We start from the raw sequence: 12,608 nt of genomic DNA, 5'->3' as shown, positions 1-12,608 counted from the left end.
TGCTGGATTACACGGAAAAGTCTATGAAATTTTACACAAAACATCTTGATATTTTCCATTTGTTATGAGGCTGCATCCATCCCACACACACTGTTTCATGACTGCACAATGTATGCTTTAATATTTCACTATCAGGTGCAGGGAATATATGTGCTGTGTGTCTATGTTGTAGAAGATGGGAAAACATGTTTTTTTTTCTAACTTGTAATCTTCTTAAAGAGAAATCGAAGGGAAAATCAGGAGTTTCAGGGGTTCAAACGCGATATCTTGTACCTTCAAGTCCCACTGAGCCTCCTTTTTTCATGCGTCTTAGTTTGCAGCTCCTGTTATTGCTCGTTTTTGTGAACGCGGGCACAAGTTTGGTCTTTGCGCTATCAGTGCATCGCTAAGCCTGTTTTACTCTTCTTTATTGTGCCACTCATCCCCTCTCATCCCTCTCTTTGTGGCACAGCTCTGGTTTGCCTTTGTGAACGGGTTTTCTGGCCAGATCCTATTTGAGCGCTGGTGTATAGGCCTCTACAATGTGGTGAGTATCAGCCCCTCTCTCTCTCTCTCTCTCTCTCTCTTCACTCTCTCCCTCATTCTCACTTTCTCTCTCTTCTCTTTTCTCTTAATTGGCCAAAGGCGAGCGCCGTCTCTCTCCTCCTCCACCTATCTCTCAATCAGTCTCTCCCTCCTCTGTCTTATCACTGTTCCCTCTGCATGCCAGAGCTCTTTGTATGCGAGCGTGACTGACTGAGTGTGTGTGTGTGTGTGTGTGTGTGTTTTTGGCCTCTCTTCACACTAACTGCTGTGTACTTCTACGTTTGACTGCAATCGTATACAGCTCGGCCCTCGGGCTCTCCATTTTTCAAAGCGATGGCATTCCTTTCCGTGGTGTCGCTCTGATTGCAGCATTGATTGTCCGGCCGTGCAAGAGTGTAACAAACTCAGTAAGTGCTCGTGTGTTTTCATATTTTTCTGTGTGTGTGTGTGTGTGTGTGTGTGTGTGCCAGATCTTTACTGCACTGCCGCCCTTCACCCTCGGGATATTCGACCGGCCGTGCAGCCAGCAGAACATGCTCCGCTTCCCCCAGCTCTACCGAATCACCCAGAATGCCGAGGGCTTCAACACCAAGGTACGCAAACAAACAAACAAACAAACAAACAAACAAACAAACAAAGTTAAATCCGCGCCCTGCTATCCCTGCTCTGCGCTCGACTCGCCATGCCTTGCGGGCTGTGGCTGTGGGAGTGACGAGGGATGCCTGCTGTTTGTTTGCAGCGCCGGCAGGTAAACAAGAGTGGCATGGAGACCGGGGAGGTTTCCATGGCAACCCTAATGAGATTCATAGGGCCCGAATAAGGAAGCCTTTCATTTAAGAGTGTACAGCGGCAGCACAGGCTGTGTGTGTGTTTTTACTTGCGCGTGTGTGAACCTGTGTGTGTTTTTACGTGTGTGTGTGTGTGTGTGTGTGTGTGGACAGGAGGTGCAGTTGTGATGGCAAGGGCACAGTGGAAGTTGTGTTACTTTGGGGAAATACTGTTTGTGTGAGTGGGAAAGGGGTTATATGTGGCTTGGCATTAATTTGCACTGACTTGTTTTCCACTCTTTTTTCTTCCCCTCCTCTCTCTCTCTCTCTTTCTCTCTCTATCTCTCTATCTCTCTCTCTCCATGCTTCAGGTGTTTTGGGGTCACTGTATCAACGCACTGATTCATTCAATTATTCTCTTTTGGTTTCCTCTTAAAATATTAGAGCATGGTAAGCGGTTATTTTACATTAAATTTCCTCTTGTTGTTATTCGGTAAACGTCATGAGATATCCGGCAACTTTTGTTTTGTTTTTTTTTCCTCCACAGACTCTCCCTTCAGTAATGGCCATGGGAATGACTACCTGTTTGTAGGAAACATGGTCTACACAGTAAGCATGTTACTTGTTTTTTTTTTTTTTTTTCTGTGCGTGTCTGTGTGCTTCTGTTTGTGTTTGTAATCAGGTTGTATGTTTTTATTTCCCTGTGTGCATGCGTGTGTGTGTGTGTTTTGGCATGCATGTGCTGTCTGTGTGTGTTTGCATGTGTATTTGTGTGTGCACCAACACTGGAGCTGTTCTGGGCCTCCAGTCACTCCTCCTAGCCGCTCTGTCTCGTCTCCACACTCATCCACCTATTTTCTCCACTCCCTTCTCCAACGTACACCGTCTCTATTATTCTGCCCCTTGTGTATGTCTGCAGTGTTTATTTGTTGGTGTTGCTGGTGTCTGTGTGTGTGTGTGTGTGTGTGTGTGTGTTTGGATTGCAGAGGGCTCTGGGGGTCCTGAGTGCTTTAACAGACATTGTTTAGTTTACAGTATATCATTAATGATGTTTATTATCTCCGGTGAACTAACTCTGTTTCTCTTTGTTTTTCATTTTCCTTCGTCCCCCCCTCCCTCTTCCTGTGTGTGTGTGTGTGTGTGTGTGTGTGTGTGTGTGTGTGTGTGTGTGTGTGTGTGTGTAGTACGTGGTAGTCACAGTGTGTCTGAAAGCTGGAATGGAGACCACCGCTTGGACCAGGGTAGGAATGTTGACATACACTACTACACTTTAAAGGCATAGTCTGGCCAAAATACAAAATAAAAATATGTTTTCTTATTTAGCCCCAGTGCAGTCTGTCCATCCAGAGAGATTCTGTAATCTCTGTGGGATTTGGCGAGGTTGCCAGATTGCCACAGTCCTCAAGATGGATGGGTATTTTCTTTTTCTGGAGCTCAACCGTAAAAAAAAAAAAACGTGAAAAATTCAACAGCAACAGTAATTTCCAAAAACAATGACAGGGATACCTGGGGATGAAGAGTTTCACTGAGATCTATTTCTTGCCTGAGAACGCTGACAAACTGTATCCATCTGCACTGAATTCCTACTCCTTTTATATTTTGTATTTTGGGTGAACTGTTCCTTTAAATGGACAGAGTTGACCATACTGTATAATAGAGCTGCCGCCTTCACTGTGAGAATTTTAATTATACTGGTTTTAGTAGCCGCCATGTGCTTTAATGTTGTTAGTCCTGCCACAGGTTTTAAGTGAGAAGCACAGGGACGGTTCTTGATTGACAGCTGTCAGAGTAGAGCAGAAGTGGGTGGACAGTTGCCTCGGGAGGCCCGTGACCCCCCCCCCCCCCCCCCCCCCCACGATTTGTTTAACTCCCAAGGTATGACCAGTGTTGTGGGGGCGGGGGGGGGCGGACGGCGGGGCGCTGACACCCCTGTCCGTTCAGCTGTCCACACACAGCGGCCTCGCAGTAATGAAGCAGAGTCCGGCAGGAATTCACACAGTGTCCTCTTACAGCGGCTCATGAAGACGGGGAAGGAGGGAGGGACTCTCAGGGACAAGGTTGTCTATATCGGGACGAACCGTGTGTAAACTCTTTAACCTCACACCCTCTTTCTTTTCTCTCTTCATCTCCATCTTCCCCTCCTCCCTCTTATTTCTCTTTCTCTTTGCCCTCTCCCCCCTCCCTCCTCTCTCTGCTGTAGTTTTCCCACCTGGCGGTGTGGGGCAGCATGGCGCTCTGGATGGTCTTCTTTGCTGTCTACTCAGCCATCTGGCCCACCATCCCCATCGCCCCTGACATGCTGGGCCAGGCAAGTCGCCTCTCCATAAACATGTGTCACTCATTTCAGGAACAGGGGGCAAGGGGGGGGGGATAAAATAGCCCCTCCACATCTCTATTCTCCAGTCACCGTCACACCCGCCCCTCCCTCTCTAGCTGCCAATACTTGGCGCCTGTGTGACTCTCCTCTTGGGTGTTCCATGTCAGCACGGCCGGAGACCCAGGGGAGATTTATACCCCACCAGCCCCTCTCTCCAGGCTTCCTGCACCTGCTGCGTGTCACCCAAACCCTGGGCTTTTACAGCCCACTCCAGAAGTGTTGACTCAAGAGGGCGGGCTGCTATGGGGGATGATGAGAGTCCGCTGGGGGAGAAATGGGCGCATGCAGCACCCCTTGATTGAGGATCCCATTTTAGAGGCTGAGGAAGAGGCGGGGGCGGGGGGGGGAGATGGGGTACCCCACTGTGAGAGTAGAGAGTCTTGGGAGGTGAAGGCAATGGGGCTGTCTCAGCTCCCTGCAGCCCATTAATTCAATTTGTGTCAGAAATCAGGAATGCGGTCAAATAACTCTGCAGCTGCTGGGTCCAACTGGGAATGGCCAGAGACACTCAGACCCCCCCAAACCTCTGTCGTCTCCCCCAACTGCCCCATTACCGCTCCCATTTCCCGCCGTCCCGCTATCTACATTTCCGTCCATAAACACCGGGGACAGAGAATGAAAAAGTCAGACTGTGTGTCACCTCAGGAAGGCTGTGTATTTCTGCTGACAATAGCTGTGTGTGGGTTTGTGCATGTGTAATTAATGCGCAATGTGGGCTTAGCTCTGTGTGATTTGTGTTGCTTTTTCAGTGGTGGAGACTAACAGTCTGTCTCCATGGATATAACAAAGCGCAAAATATCTTTTCAACATGCCTTCATCCTGACACAATCCATATAGACTTTATGATGTATGCACAATGGTGCAGAAATGACCGGTCTGCTTCTGTGTGTGGGTGTTTGTCACAGACGGACCGTGTGTGAGTGCAGTCTGATCGTCTCGGACTTGGTTGTGATTCCAGCTGTCACACAGACTGTTTCCTAATGGTTTTCCAATTCAGTGTAAATTTCCCTGGTGCCTCTGCCTCCGAGAGCCAAGCTATCTCTGTGTCTGTACCTGGGACACAGGAAACGCATCATGAATCATGAAGTAGTGGAAATTAGCAGAGTCACGGTGCATGAAGCGTTTGCCACTGTTGACTTCAAGGTTCACGCCCGGAGACAAAAAGCTAAGCTCGTGAAATACAATCGTGCTAACTCTTGGCTTACAGATAATCAAAGGGCAAATGTTGGGTAATAAATGGAAAAAGGAGGGATTATTGTAACAGGCAGAGACAAGCAGTGGAAGATACACTCACTCGTAATGACGGGACATTGTGAAAGAGTGAAGTTGGAGGGAGAGAATGAGGGAAGAAGGAAATATGTAGGCTGGCAGAGGCGGAGAGCGGGAAACATGCAGATTGAGACGGTACTTAGGTGCATGATTAACCTCTGGAGACACACTGAGGAGGAGAGTCAAAGGTCAATGAGCCAGACTACAGCTGGACCAAAGAGACAGACATGACATGGGGAATCTACTAAATGCACTGCAAAAAAAAAAAAAAAAAATCTTTATCTTAAAAGTAATTTACAGTTGTCCCTCGCTATAACGCGGTTCACCTTTCGCGGCCTTGCAGTTTCGCGGATTTTTTTTTGTGCAATTTTGCATGCTTTTTTTTTTTTTTTTTTTACTGAACATATTTTTCTGCGAAGGTTTGAACTTTGAGAGTGTTTAAACAAGAGAGAAAAGTGAGAAAATGTTAATACCTGTCTGAGAAAAGTGTATAAAGTGTGTAGTGAGGGGTTTTACAGCCTTAAAACATCTATAATAATTGTAAAAAAATAAAGCTGACTACTTCGCGGATTTCACCTATTGCGGGTTATTTTTAGAACGTAACTCCCGCGATAAACGAGGGACCACAGTATTCTCTTATTCAATTAACTTTTTTTTTTTCCTTCAAACAAGTGAAAAAAAACATCTGCAAGTGGGATGAGACAATCCAACTTGTTTCCAGTGCAGTTTCACTTGTTTTTTTGGTGGGAACGAGGCTAATTATGTTGAAACAAGACAGAATGCGGCAGAACGATCCATTAGTATCAAGAAAATTGTGGAAACAAGTCCGTTAGCAAATGAATTGTGTGTGTGTTGCCTTTTGCAGGCTGGCAGGGTGATGCAGTGCTGGCACTTCTGGCTGGGTCTGGTCCTGGTGCCTGCTGCTTGTTTACTCAAAGACTTTGCTTGGAACGCGTAAGTAGAATACATTTAGTGTAAATACACGTGAAATCCACACTGAGACTGTTTGACTTCACCCGAAACGCTCACATAACCGTGTTCAGCGCACGTCAGCACTTAACACACCGTCTATTATGATTCATGCACATCTGCGCGCCGAGGCACTCATACTTTCCTTCGTGAGTGTGAACAACTCATTTGTGTGTTGCAGCGGGCGGCGCTCGGTGAGGAAGTCTCTCCTAGAGGAGGTGCAGGAGCTGGAGGCGCGTGCCGTCGACCCGGGAGCAGCAGTACTGAGAGATGCCAGCGGCCGCAGGTATATACAATACACCGCAAAGCATCATGGGGTCTCGGTGTTTTCATTCACGTCACTCACCAGTTGATTCTGTAAATACTTGTTGATCATGCTCGGTCATTCATTCTGATGGCTTTACCTCTGTTACATTCATATGATATCACCTACCTCATACAGTGGGCATTTGTGTTACTGATTGTTATTTATTTATACATTTATTTTTTGTACATTTTGTAAATAAATGCACAGGGATATGTTGCTGTGTGAGTGAAATAAACACTTAACGTAGTCATTTCTAACTCCCCGGTGGCGCTGTCTGCAGGGACAAAGCCAAGGCTGAGGTCCCGTAGAGCCAGGGCTCATACATGTTCACACAGGTAGCGCTTGGGTGTGTGAACTGTGACCTCCAATGACCTGTGTGCCCCACTGCGAGCTGCTTTGGAGTGACTCCTGTTTGTCTTCCTTTAACTGTCCTCCTCTCTCTCACACACACTCACACACATCACCTTCATTATCATTTTACATTCTAATTACTTTTCTGTTTCTCTATCTTTGGATTGCATGTCACAGATGGACCAATTTGAACTGCTGTAAAGATTTGGTGTGTTCACTGTGATTTGTGTAGCTCCCCGTGGCTGTGACGTAAACGCAGACTAGCCCTGTGCGTGGTGTCACTAGAGTTGTGTTAGAACCAATTATATTGTTAAGTGCAGCAGAATATTGTGAGTTTGTATGAGATGACTAAATGAGATATGTATAGTCGGTGATTTGTAGGGGGGATGCCACAACCCTTGTTAGCAAAATGACAAAAATGCACCCCTCTTGAATATGTTAGTCTAGTCTGCTTGACTCAGTGATTGATCCTTTCTGTGGAATCTGTGGCCCCGACCACCGCTCTGAAATATCAGCAGGCTCACTAAACTGTGCTGGTTGTTGATAAATCCATGGATTTGTCCTGGAGTAATCGTGCCTTTTTTTTCCTCAATGCCACCCTTCTGTCACTTTTGTCTTGGATCTATAATATTTGCTAAACTATATATTATAAATACTCCATTCTGAACTGCATTGTAGCCTTTATACTCTATAAAGTAGTGTCAGCTTCATGATGAAAGTTACAAGTAACAACATGTACACATCGAACAGTGAGAAGATCACAGAGACACACTGCTGCCTGTAGTATTTCTATAATGTTCCTTTAATATTTCTGTGATCATTCAGTCGTGTCCACGCTGCTGAAAATACTCCCCAGACCAAGCCACCTCTATAACAAATCATTTTACAGGAGACGTGACAACAGATGTAGTTTTTTACTAGATGTTTGGAGTGCAGCAGGTCATGTAAGTGAGGAAATTGGCCCTGCTTATAGTGTATTGTGAGAAACATGAGAAAACCCTGCCTAAGTAAACTCTGCTGAATAAAATGTAAAGATTTATTTACTCATTACTTTAATGCACGGCTACAAAAAGACATTTATAGTAAGGAGAGAAGGAGGATAATTGGATAAAATGCAATTGTAGAATTATACATGTCACAGTTATGGTTAAGGTGTCATCACCATCCCTCCTGTTAAAAAAAAAAAAAATCACCTACTGGATATATAAGCAGTATTTTTGATGTTTGACCTGTTTTACACTGTGAGGAGTTGCACAGTGGTTTAATTAATCAGAGAAACAGACTGCTTTCTTCAAATAGATTTGGTCTTAGACAGAACTGGGGAGGTCCAGAGTTTTTTTTTTTTTTTTTTCTTTTTTTTGTGTGGGCGGATGACTTTGGCTGACTCATTGCCCCTGCCGCCCCCAAGACTAAGGCTCTGTCCTGGGCCGACTGTGCAAAGACCTGTGGAAGCAAACATGCATCCATGGATCTTCTTTATTTATAATCTAATAAATAATTGGAGGTGGGCAGAGAAAATGGCGCCAAATGGAAGAGAGCACATCTGTGTTTGTAGTTCGTGTGGACGTCCTGAGCCAGGCATGGGAAAGGGGCTGGAAAGTCAGAGAAAGGGAGGAGTCTCTGGGGACGAGCTCAGATGTGGCGCATCCTTGGACCATTTGGAGTTTTGCAAGGTTGACAGAAAGAGACGCCACGGGAGGGAGAGCGCAGCCTCAGTCATGCCGATATGGCCGTCTTTTATTTGTTCAGCCACTATGCAGCCTTCTTTCGTTCACCCAACCTTGTCATCCATTTAACAGACATCATTTTCTTTGGCTGAAGACCCCCCTTGCGAACTTCAGAGCCTGTTTTCAGTGTTACTTTTCTTTTTTCTGTTTTCTGTTTTCTCTCTTCTTTTTTTTTTTTTTTTTTTTTTTTTTTGGACGGACATACCACTGAAGGTTCCCAGTGGTCAGGAAGGGAGAATTTCCTAACTCCTTGGTCCAGATTGTAACTTGGAAGGCTGGCTCCAGTCCATAACCACTCTGCATCATATCAGAACCCCTGCCTAAATGCCAGGGAAGCCCCTCTTGCGTGATTTAATGCCTCATTGGCACATCTAGGTAACAGTATCCCTCCATGTACAGAATTGGCAATGGGGACCTTCCTGTCATGGAGGTCGGTAATTCGAATACCTTGACTTTTGCATCCATCTACGACGTCTAATGGCTAATTGCAGCCAGCAGGGAGGTATGATGAGAGTGAGGACGTTTGAGAAACGAAGGTTATGGACTGGATAAGCACGTGCGAGTGTGCATGCGTTTGTGTGCATGCATGCATTTCTGCGCAATCTGGAATGGGCTCAGTTATTTTTGGTCACGGGAGGAGAGGAGAGGAGAGGAGCCGTGACGGCGTGTGGTCTCCGAACAGAGGATCCAGTCTTCTTAGAAAGCAGGGAAGGAGAGGAAGAGAGGTGGGGGAGGGGAGGGGGGGCGTCTAGCAGCGGTTCACTATGGCTGTCCTGTTACCTTGCAGCCAGGCCATGAGCCACTATTGGGTCAGCTGGAATACCAGAAACACACCGGTTTCAAATCCACCCCTGCCAATTAGTTGTCTTCAGTCCATTTAGATTTTGTCAGCACGTTGATAATTGTGTTGATTCCTGAAGGAGAAATTGTCTTAAGGCTTGCATCCTTCAGTGTCTTGCTCAAGGGCATCCAAAACGGATGTTTGCTGTCACAAGGGATTGAATCTTGCCTCTCTAGCTGAACGACAGTCTCTAATCACTCGGCTGGCCTAGACCCATGGATTATTTCAGGCATCACATGATGATAATTCCCATTTATATTCATCGTTACTGATCTCCAAAACATTTAATTGATACAACATCGAGCTGTAAGGGAAAAAAAATCTACTCAAGTTGTCATGATAGAAGGAAAACAATGGCATTCAGAAACCTGTAGACTGGTAAATAGATTTCACAGAAACTGTCGGTGGTGTTTGTCAGTAGTGCAGATTCCCTCTTTGATTTGATTTGCCGTGATTGTGTGTTGACTTTTCTTTCTCTGTTCTTGCTTGCAGTCTGAACGAACGAGCCCATCTCTTGACAAGAGTATTTAGGAAAACACCCTCAAGTGTAGGCCGCTCCAACTCAGTACAGCAGACTGTGTCACGTAAGTCTTTTCAAAACTCGCGACCCTATACGTCTGCACTTCATGTTCTGCTTCGGCCTTAAAATTTGATCCTCCCGTCTTTCTCTCTCACTCTGCAGATGGCTATGCCTTCTCTCAGGAGGAGCACGGGGTGGTGTCCCAGTCCCAGGTCGTGCGCTCCTACGATACCACCCGCCAACGCCCCAGCCTCTAGCCCCGCCCTTTACCACTGCCTCGGCTCACTGTAGCAAATGGTTGCCAGGGTGACAGCGGAGACAGACTTATGTGACACCCTCACTCCGGGTGACCGACCCCTGCTGTGGCCTTACTGGAACTATGATCTGACCTGTCCCCCCCCGCCCCTCCGAGGGTTCTGGATAGGCATGGAGGCCGTCACCGGGGCGTGGAGGACTGACTTGGGAGAAGGGACCAGGCCAACTTTATGGAATAAATGTTCTCCCAACTCCCACACAAGCTGCACAGGCATGAGCGACCATATCCACGCACAGACATGGGAAACCAAACTCAGAGACTGCTACTTGTACTGTATATCCCACAGACTGGGTTTGGTTTATGCTACTGTGTGTTAAATGTGTGTGTGTGTGTGTATAAGTGTGTATGTGTGTGTGCTGTCCAGTGCATCTGTATCTGCCTGTGCATGTGTGTCTGCACACATTTGCGCTCATGTGTGTGCTTGTGCACGTGTATGTGTGTGTGTGTGTATATGTGTGTGTGTGCGTATACGTTTGCTTCCACAGTTCCCACTCGACTCCCCGTCCTAAGCTGGGTTTAGCCAGTCTGTCATCACATGCTGATGTGGAAAGGAAGGTGGCTTCAAAATAAACACACACACACACACACACACACACACACAGCGAGAGAGAGAAGCCCAGCAGGAATTCCTTACAGAGGGAGGAGGGAGGTGTAGACGCCAGACCCCCAGAGCATATCCCATCTGCAGGCCCCCGTCCCGTCCTGTCCTCCCCAAGCCTCACTGCCAAACACCACAGAGATGCCACTGAGGCAGAACCCTCACCCCAAACTCTCCTGTCCCGCCTGGACCGCCGCCCCTCGCCGCCCCCCCAAACCTCTGCTGGGATGTGCCACAACACACGGGAACACACACCTTGCTTATCTCTCTCTGTGTCCCTACATTTCTCTACACCTCCCTGCCACCCAGCGGCCCCTGCGTCTCTCCTCCCCTGCAGCACGTCTCCTCGTCCTTCTCGGTTGAATCCACCTCTTCTTTTCCTTTTTTTTTTTTTTTTTTTTTTTTTTAAATTTCCTGCTTCAATTCCAACTGCTCCTGTGATTCCCAAGTCGCATCGCTGCCTGTCCGGCCTGGGAGGTTGCCTGACTTAGAAGCAGCAGCAGCAGCAGCAGCAGCAGCAGCCTGGCGTTAGAGCTTCCGCCTTCGGTTGTGTTGGATTTCCACTCACCACTGGACTTTTTTTGTTGAATAAAGTGGACATGTGTATTTGTTTATCTTTTTTTTTTTTTTTTTTTGCTCTTATTTGTCTGTTTTTTTGTACTCATTTGTGGAGAAATGTCTTAGAGGGAATATTTTACTTGAACTAGTGCTACGAGGCATCCGACAGAGAAAGGAATCTGATTGAGATGTTCGGTTGCATCATGTGATTTTTCTGTCTCTGGGATGTGTCTGAATGTAGAGTCCATTGTCTGTGTGCTCTGTGTTGAGGACACTTGGGTTCAGGAATGCAAGGATACAGGGGGTGGGTGCCGGAGTTGTCCAATCAAGTCCTAATCATTAAATCTAATCAATCCATGGTCTGACCAAATGTTTCTGTCTTTAACTCAGTTGTTGTAAGATAAGTGTAATCATGCACTCTCGTGGGGCAGGAGGGATGAGGGTTGGGGGTCATTTCCTGGGCTTTAATTCAGTTCACACTGCACACTGAAGACAGATGCAGGATAAAATGGAAGCGATGTAGAGGAGGAAGATGATACATGCATGAGATACATATGATTTCATAGCGAAACAGAGTCAAACATTTCTCACGCTCCCATTCTGTGCGGGTTGTGTGAATGATAGTCAGTGCAGGCCAGCCATTAGCAGATTAATCCAGATCCCAGCCCCTCTGGCCGCTGCGTGCGTCCTGGTGGGGATCCCTCTGCCGCCCACCTTCCTGGACGTGGCCCAGCCTGGACTGACTGCAGCCCCATCCAGTATGGATAATCCATCGGGTCGGGGCCTAGCAGGAGCCGCAGGGCCATTTATGCTTTTCAACTCCTCCCCAATGGCTCCCCAGCGCCCCGCTCCACTTTCCACATTTGCCAGATTTCTATAGAAGTGTGCCAGAACTACACCTCCACAGGCTGAGAGGAAGTCGTCAGAGTTTTAAGCGGTCCATTGTTGTGGTTTGTTGTTCCTGCTCTGTCTGTCAGACGATGTGACAGGTATTTGTTCGGTCCACTGTGGGTGGCTGCTCTGTCTGAGGATGTGTGTAATTAGTGTGTCTGTGTATGTGCGTTTGCGTGTGTGATTCAAGGGGTTTAAGAATCTGTTGACTACCCTTTTATTTCTCTAAAAAGACTTCTGTGGTGCAGCCCCGTTCCCAGAGTTTAAAATTTATTTGTTTCTTTGTTACCCGAGCCTTGTTTCCAAGTGTATGTAAATCTAACCACCCCATAGAGGCCTTGAAGCCATGGCAACAGACTACTCTCTTCATGGTTTTAAAGCACAAATTATGCGTCTTGTATATTTATGACACTGGAAGGTGATAAAATACAGTAACACACAAGGTCTCAACACACAGCATTCCTTTTGAAAGTCGTTCATTTATTAGAATTCATATGAAAAATGTTACTCCTGTGTTAAATCACTGTATTTCACAGAGCGAGGGAACACATTTGGCCTCAAATCATCCTCCTTTTTTTTTTTTTTTTTTTGA

General features: G+C 46.6%; 1 protein-coding gene across 5 annotated transcripts in view; it reads left to right on the top strand.

The window, feature by feature from the left end:
* atp8a2 (ATPase phospholipid transporting 8A2) overlaps positions 1-11,495 on the top strand; it is a 54,977-nt gene extending 43,482 nt beyond the window's left edge. For all 5 annotated transcript variants that reach the window (XM_030079607.1, XM_030079606.1, XM_030079609.1 and 2 more), the window contains exons 27-36: positions 452-526; positions 996-1,118; positions 1,664-1,742; positions 1,840-1,901; positions 2,477-2,533; positions 3,493-3,600; positions 5,804-5,892; positions 6,089-6,193; positions 9,626-9,717; positions 9,816-11,495. In XM_030079607.1, coding sequence (XP_029935467.1) covers positions 452-526; positions 996-1,118; positions 1,664-1,742; positions 1,840-1,901; positions 2,477-2,533; positions 3,493-3,600; positions 5,804-5,892; positions 6,089-6,193; positions 9,626-9,717; positions 9,816-9,910 — 885 coding nt within the window. In that variant the 3' untranslated portion in view covers positions 9,911-11,495. The remainder of the gene's footprint in view (positions 1-451; positions 527-995; positions 1,119-1,663; positions 1,743-1,839; positions 1,902-2,476; positions 2,534-3,492; positions 3,601-5,803; positions 5,893-6,088; positions 6,194-9,625; positions 9,718-9,815) is intronic.
* Positions 11,496-12,608: the final 1,113 nt, after the last annotated feature.

This window comes from Myripristis murdjan, chromosome 20 (genome assembly GCF_902150065.1).
Source record: "Myripristis murdjan chromosome 20, fMyrMur1.1, whole genome shotgun sequence".
NCBI lineage: Eukaryota > Metazoa > Chordata > Actinopteri > Holocentriformes > Holocentridae > Myripristis > Myripristis murdjan.
Note: the sequence above shows the minus strand (reverse complement) of the source record. Positions and strands in the feature narration are given on the sequence as shown.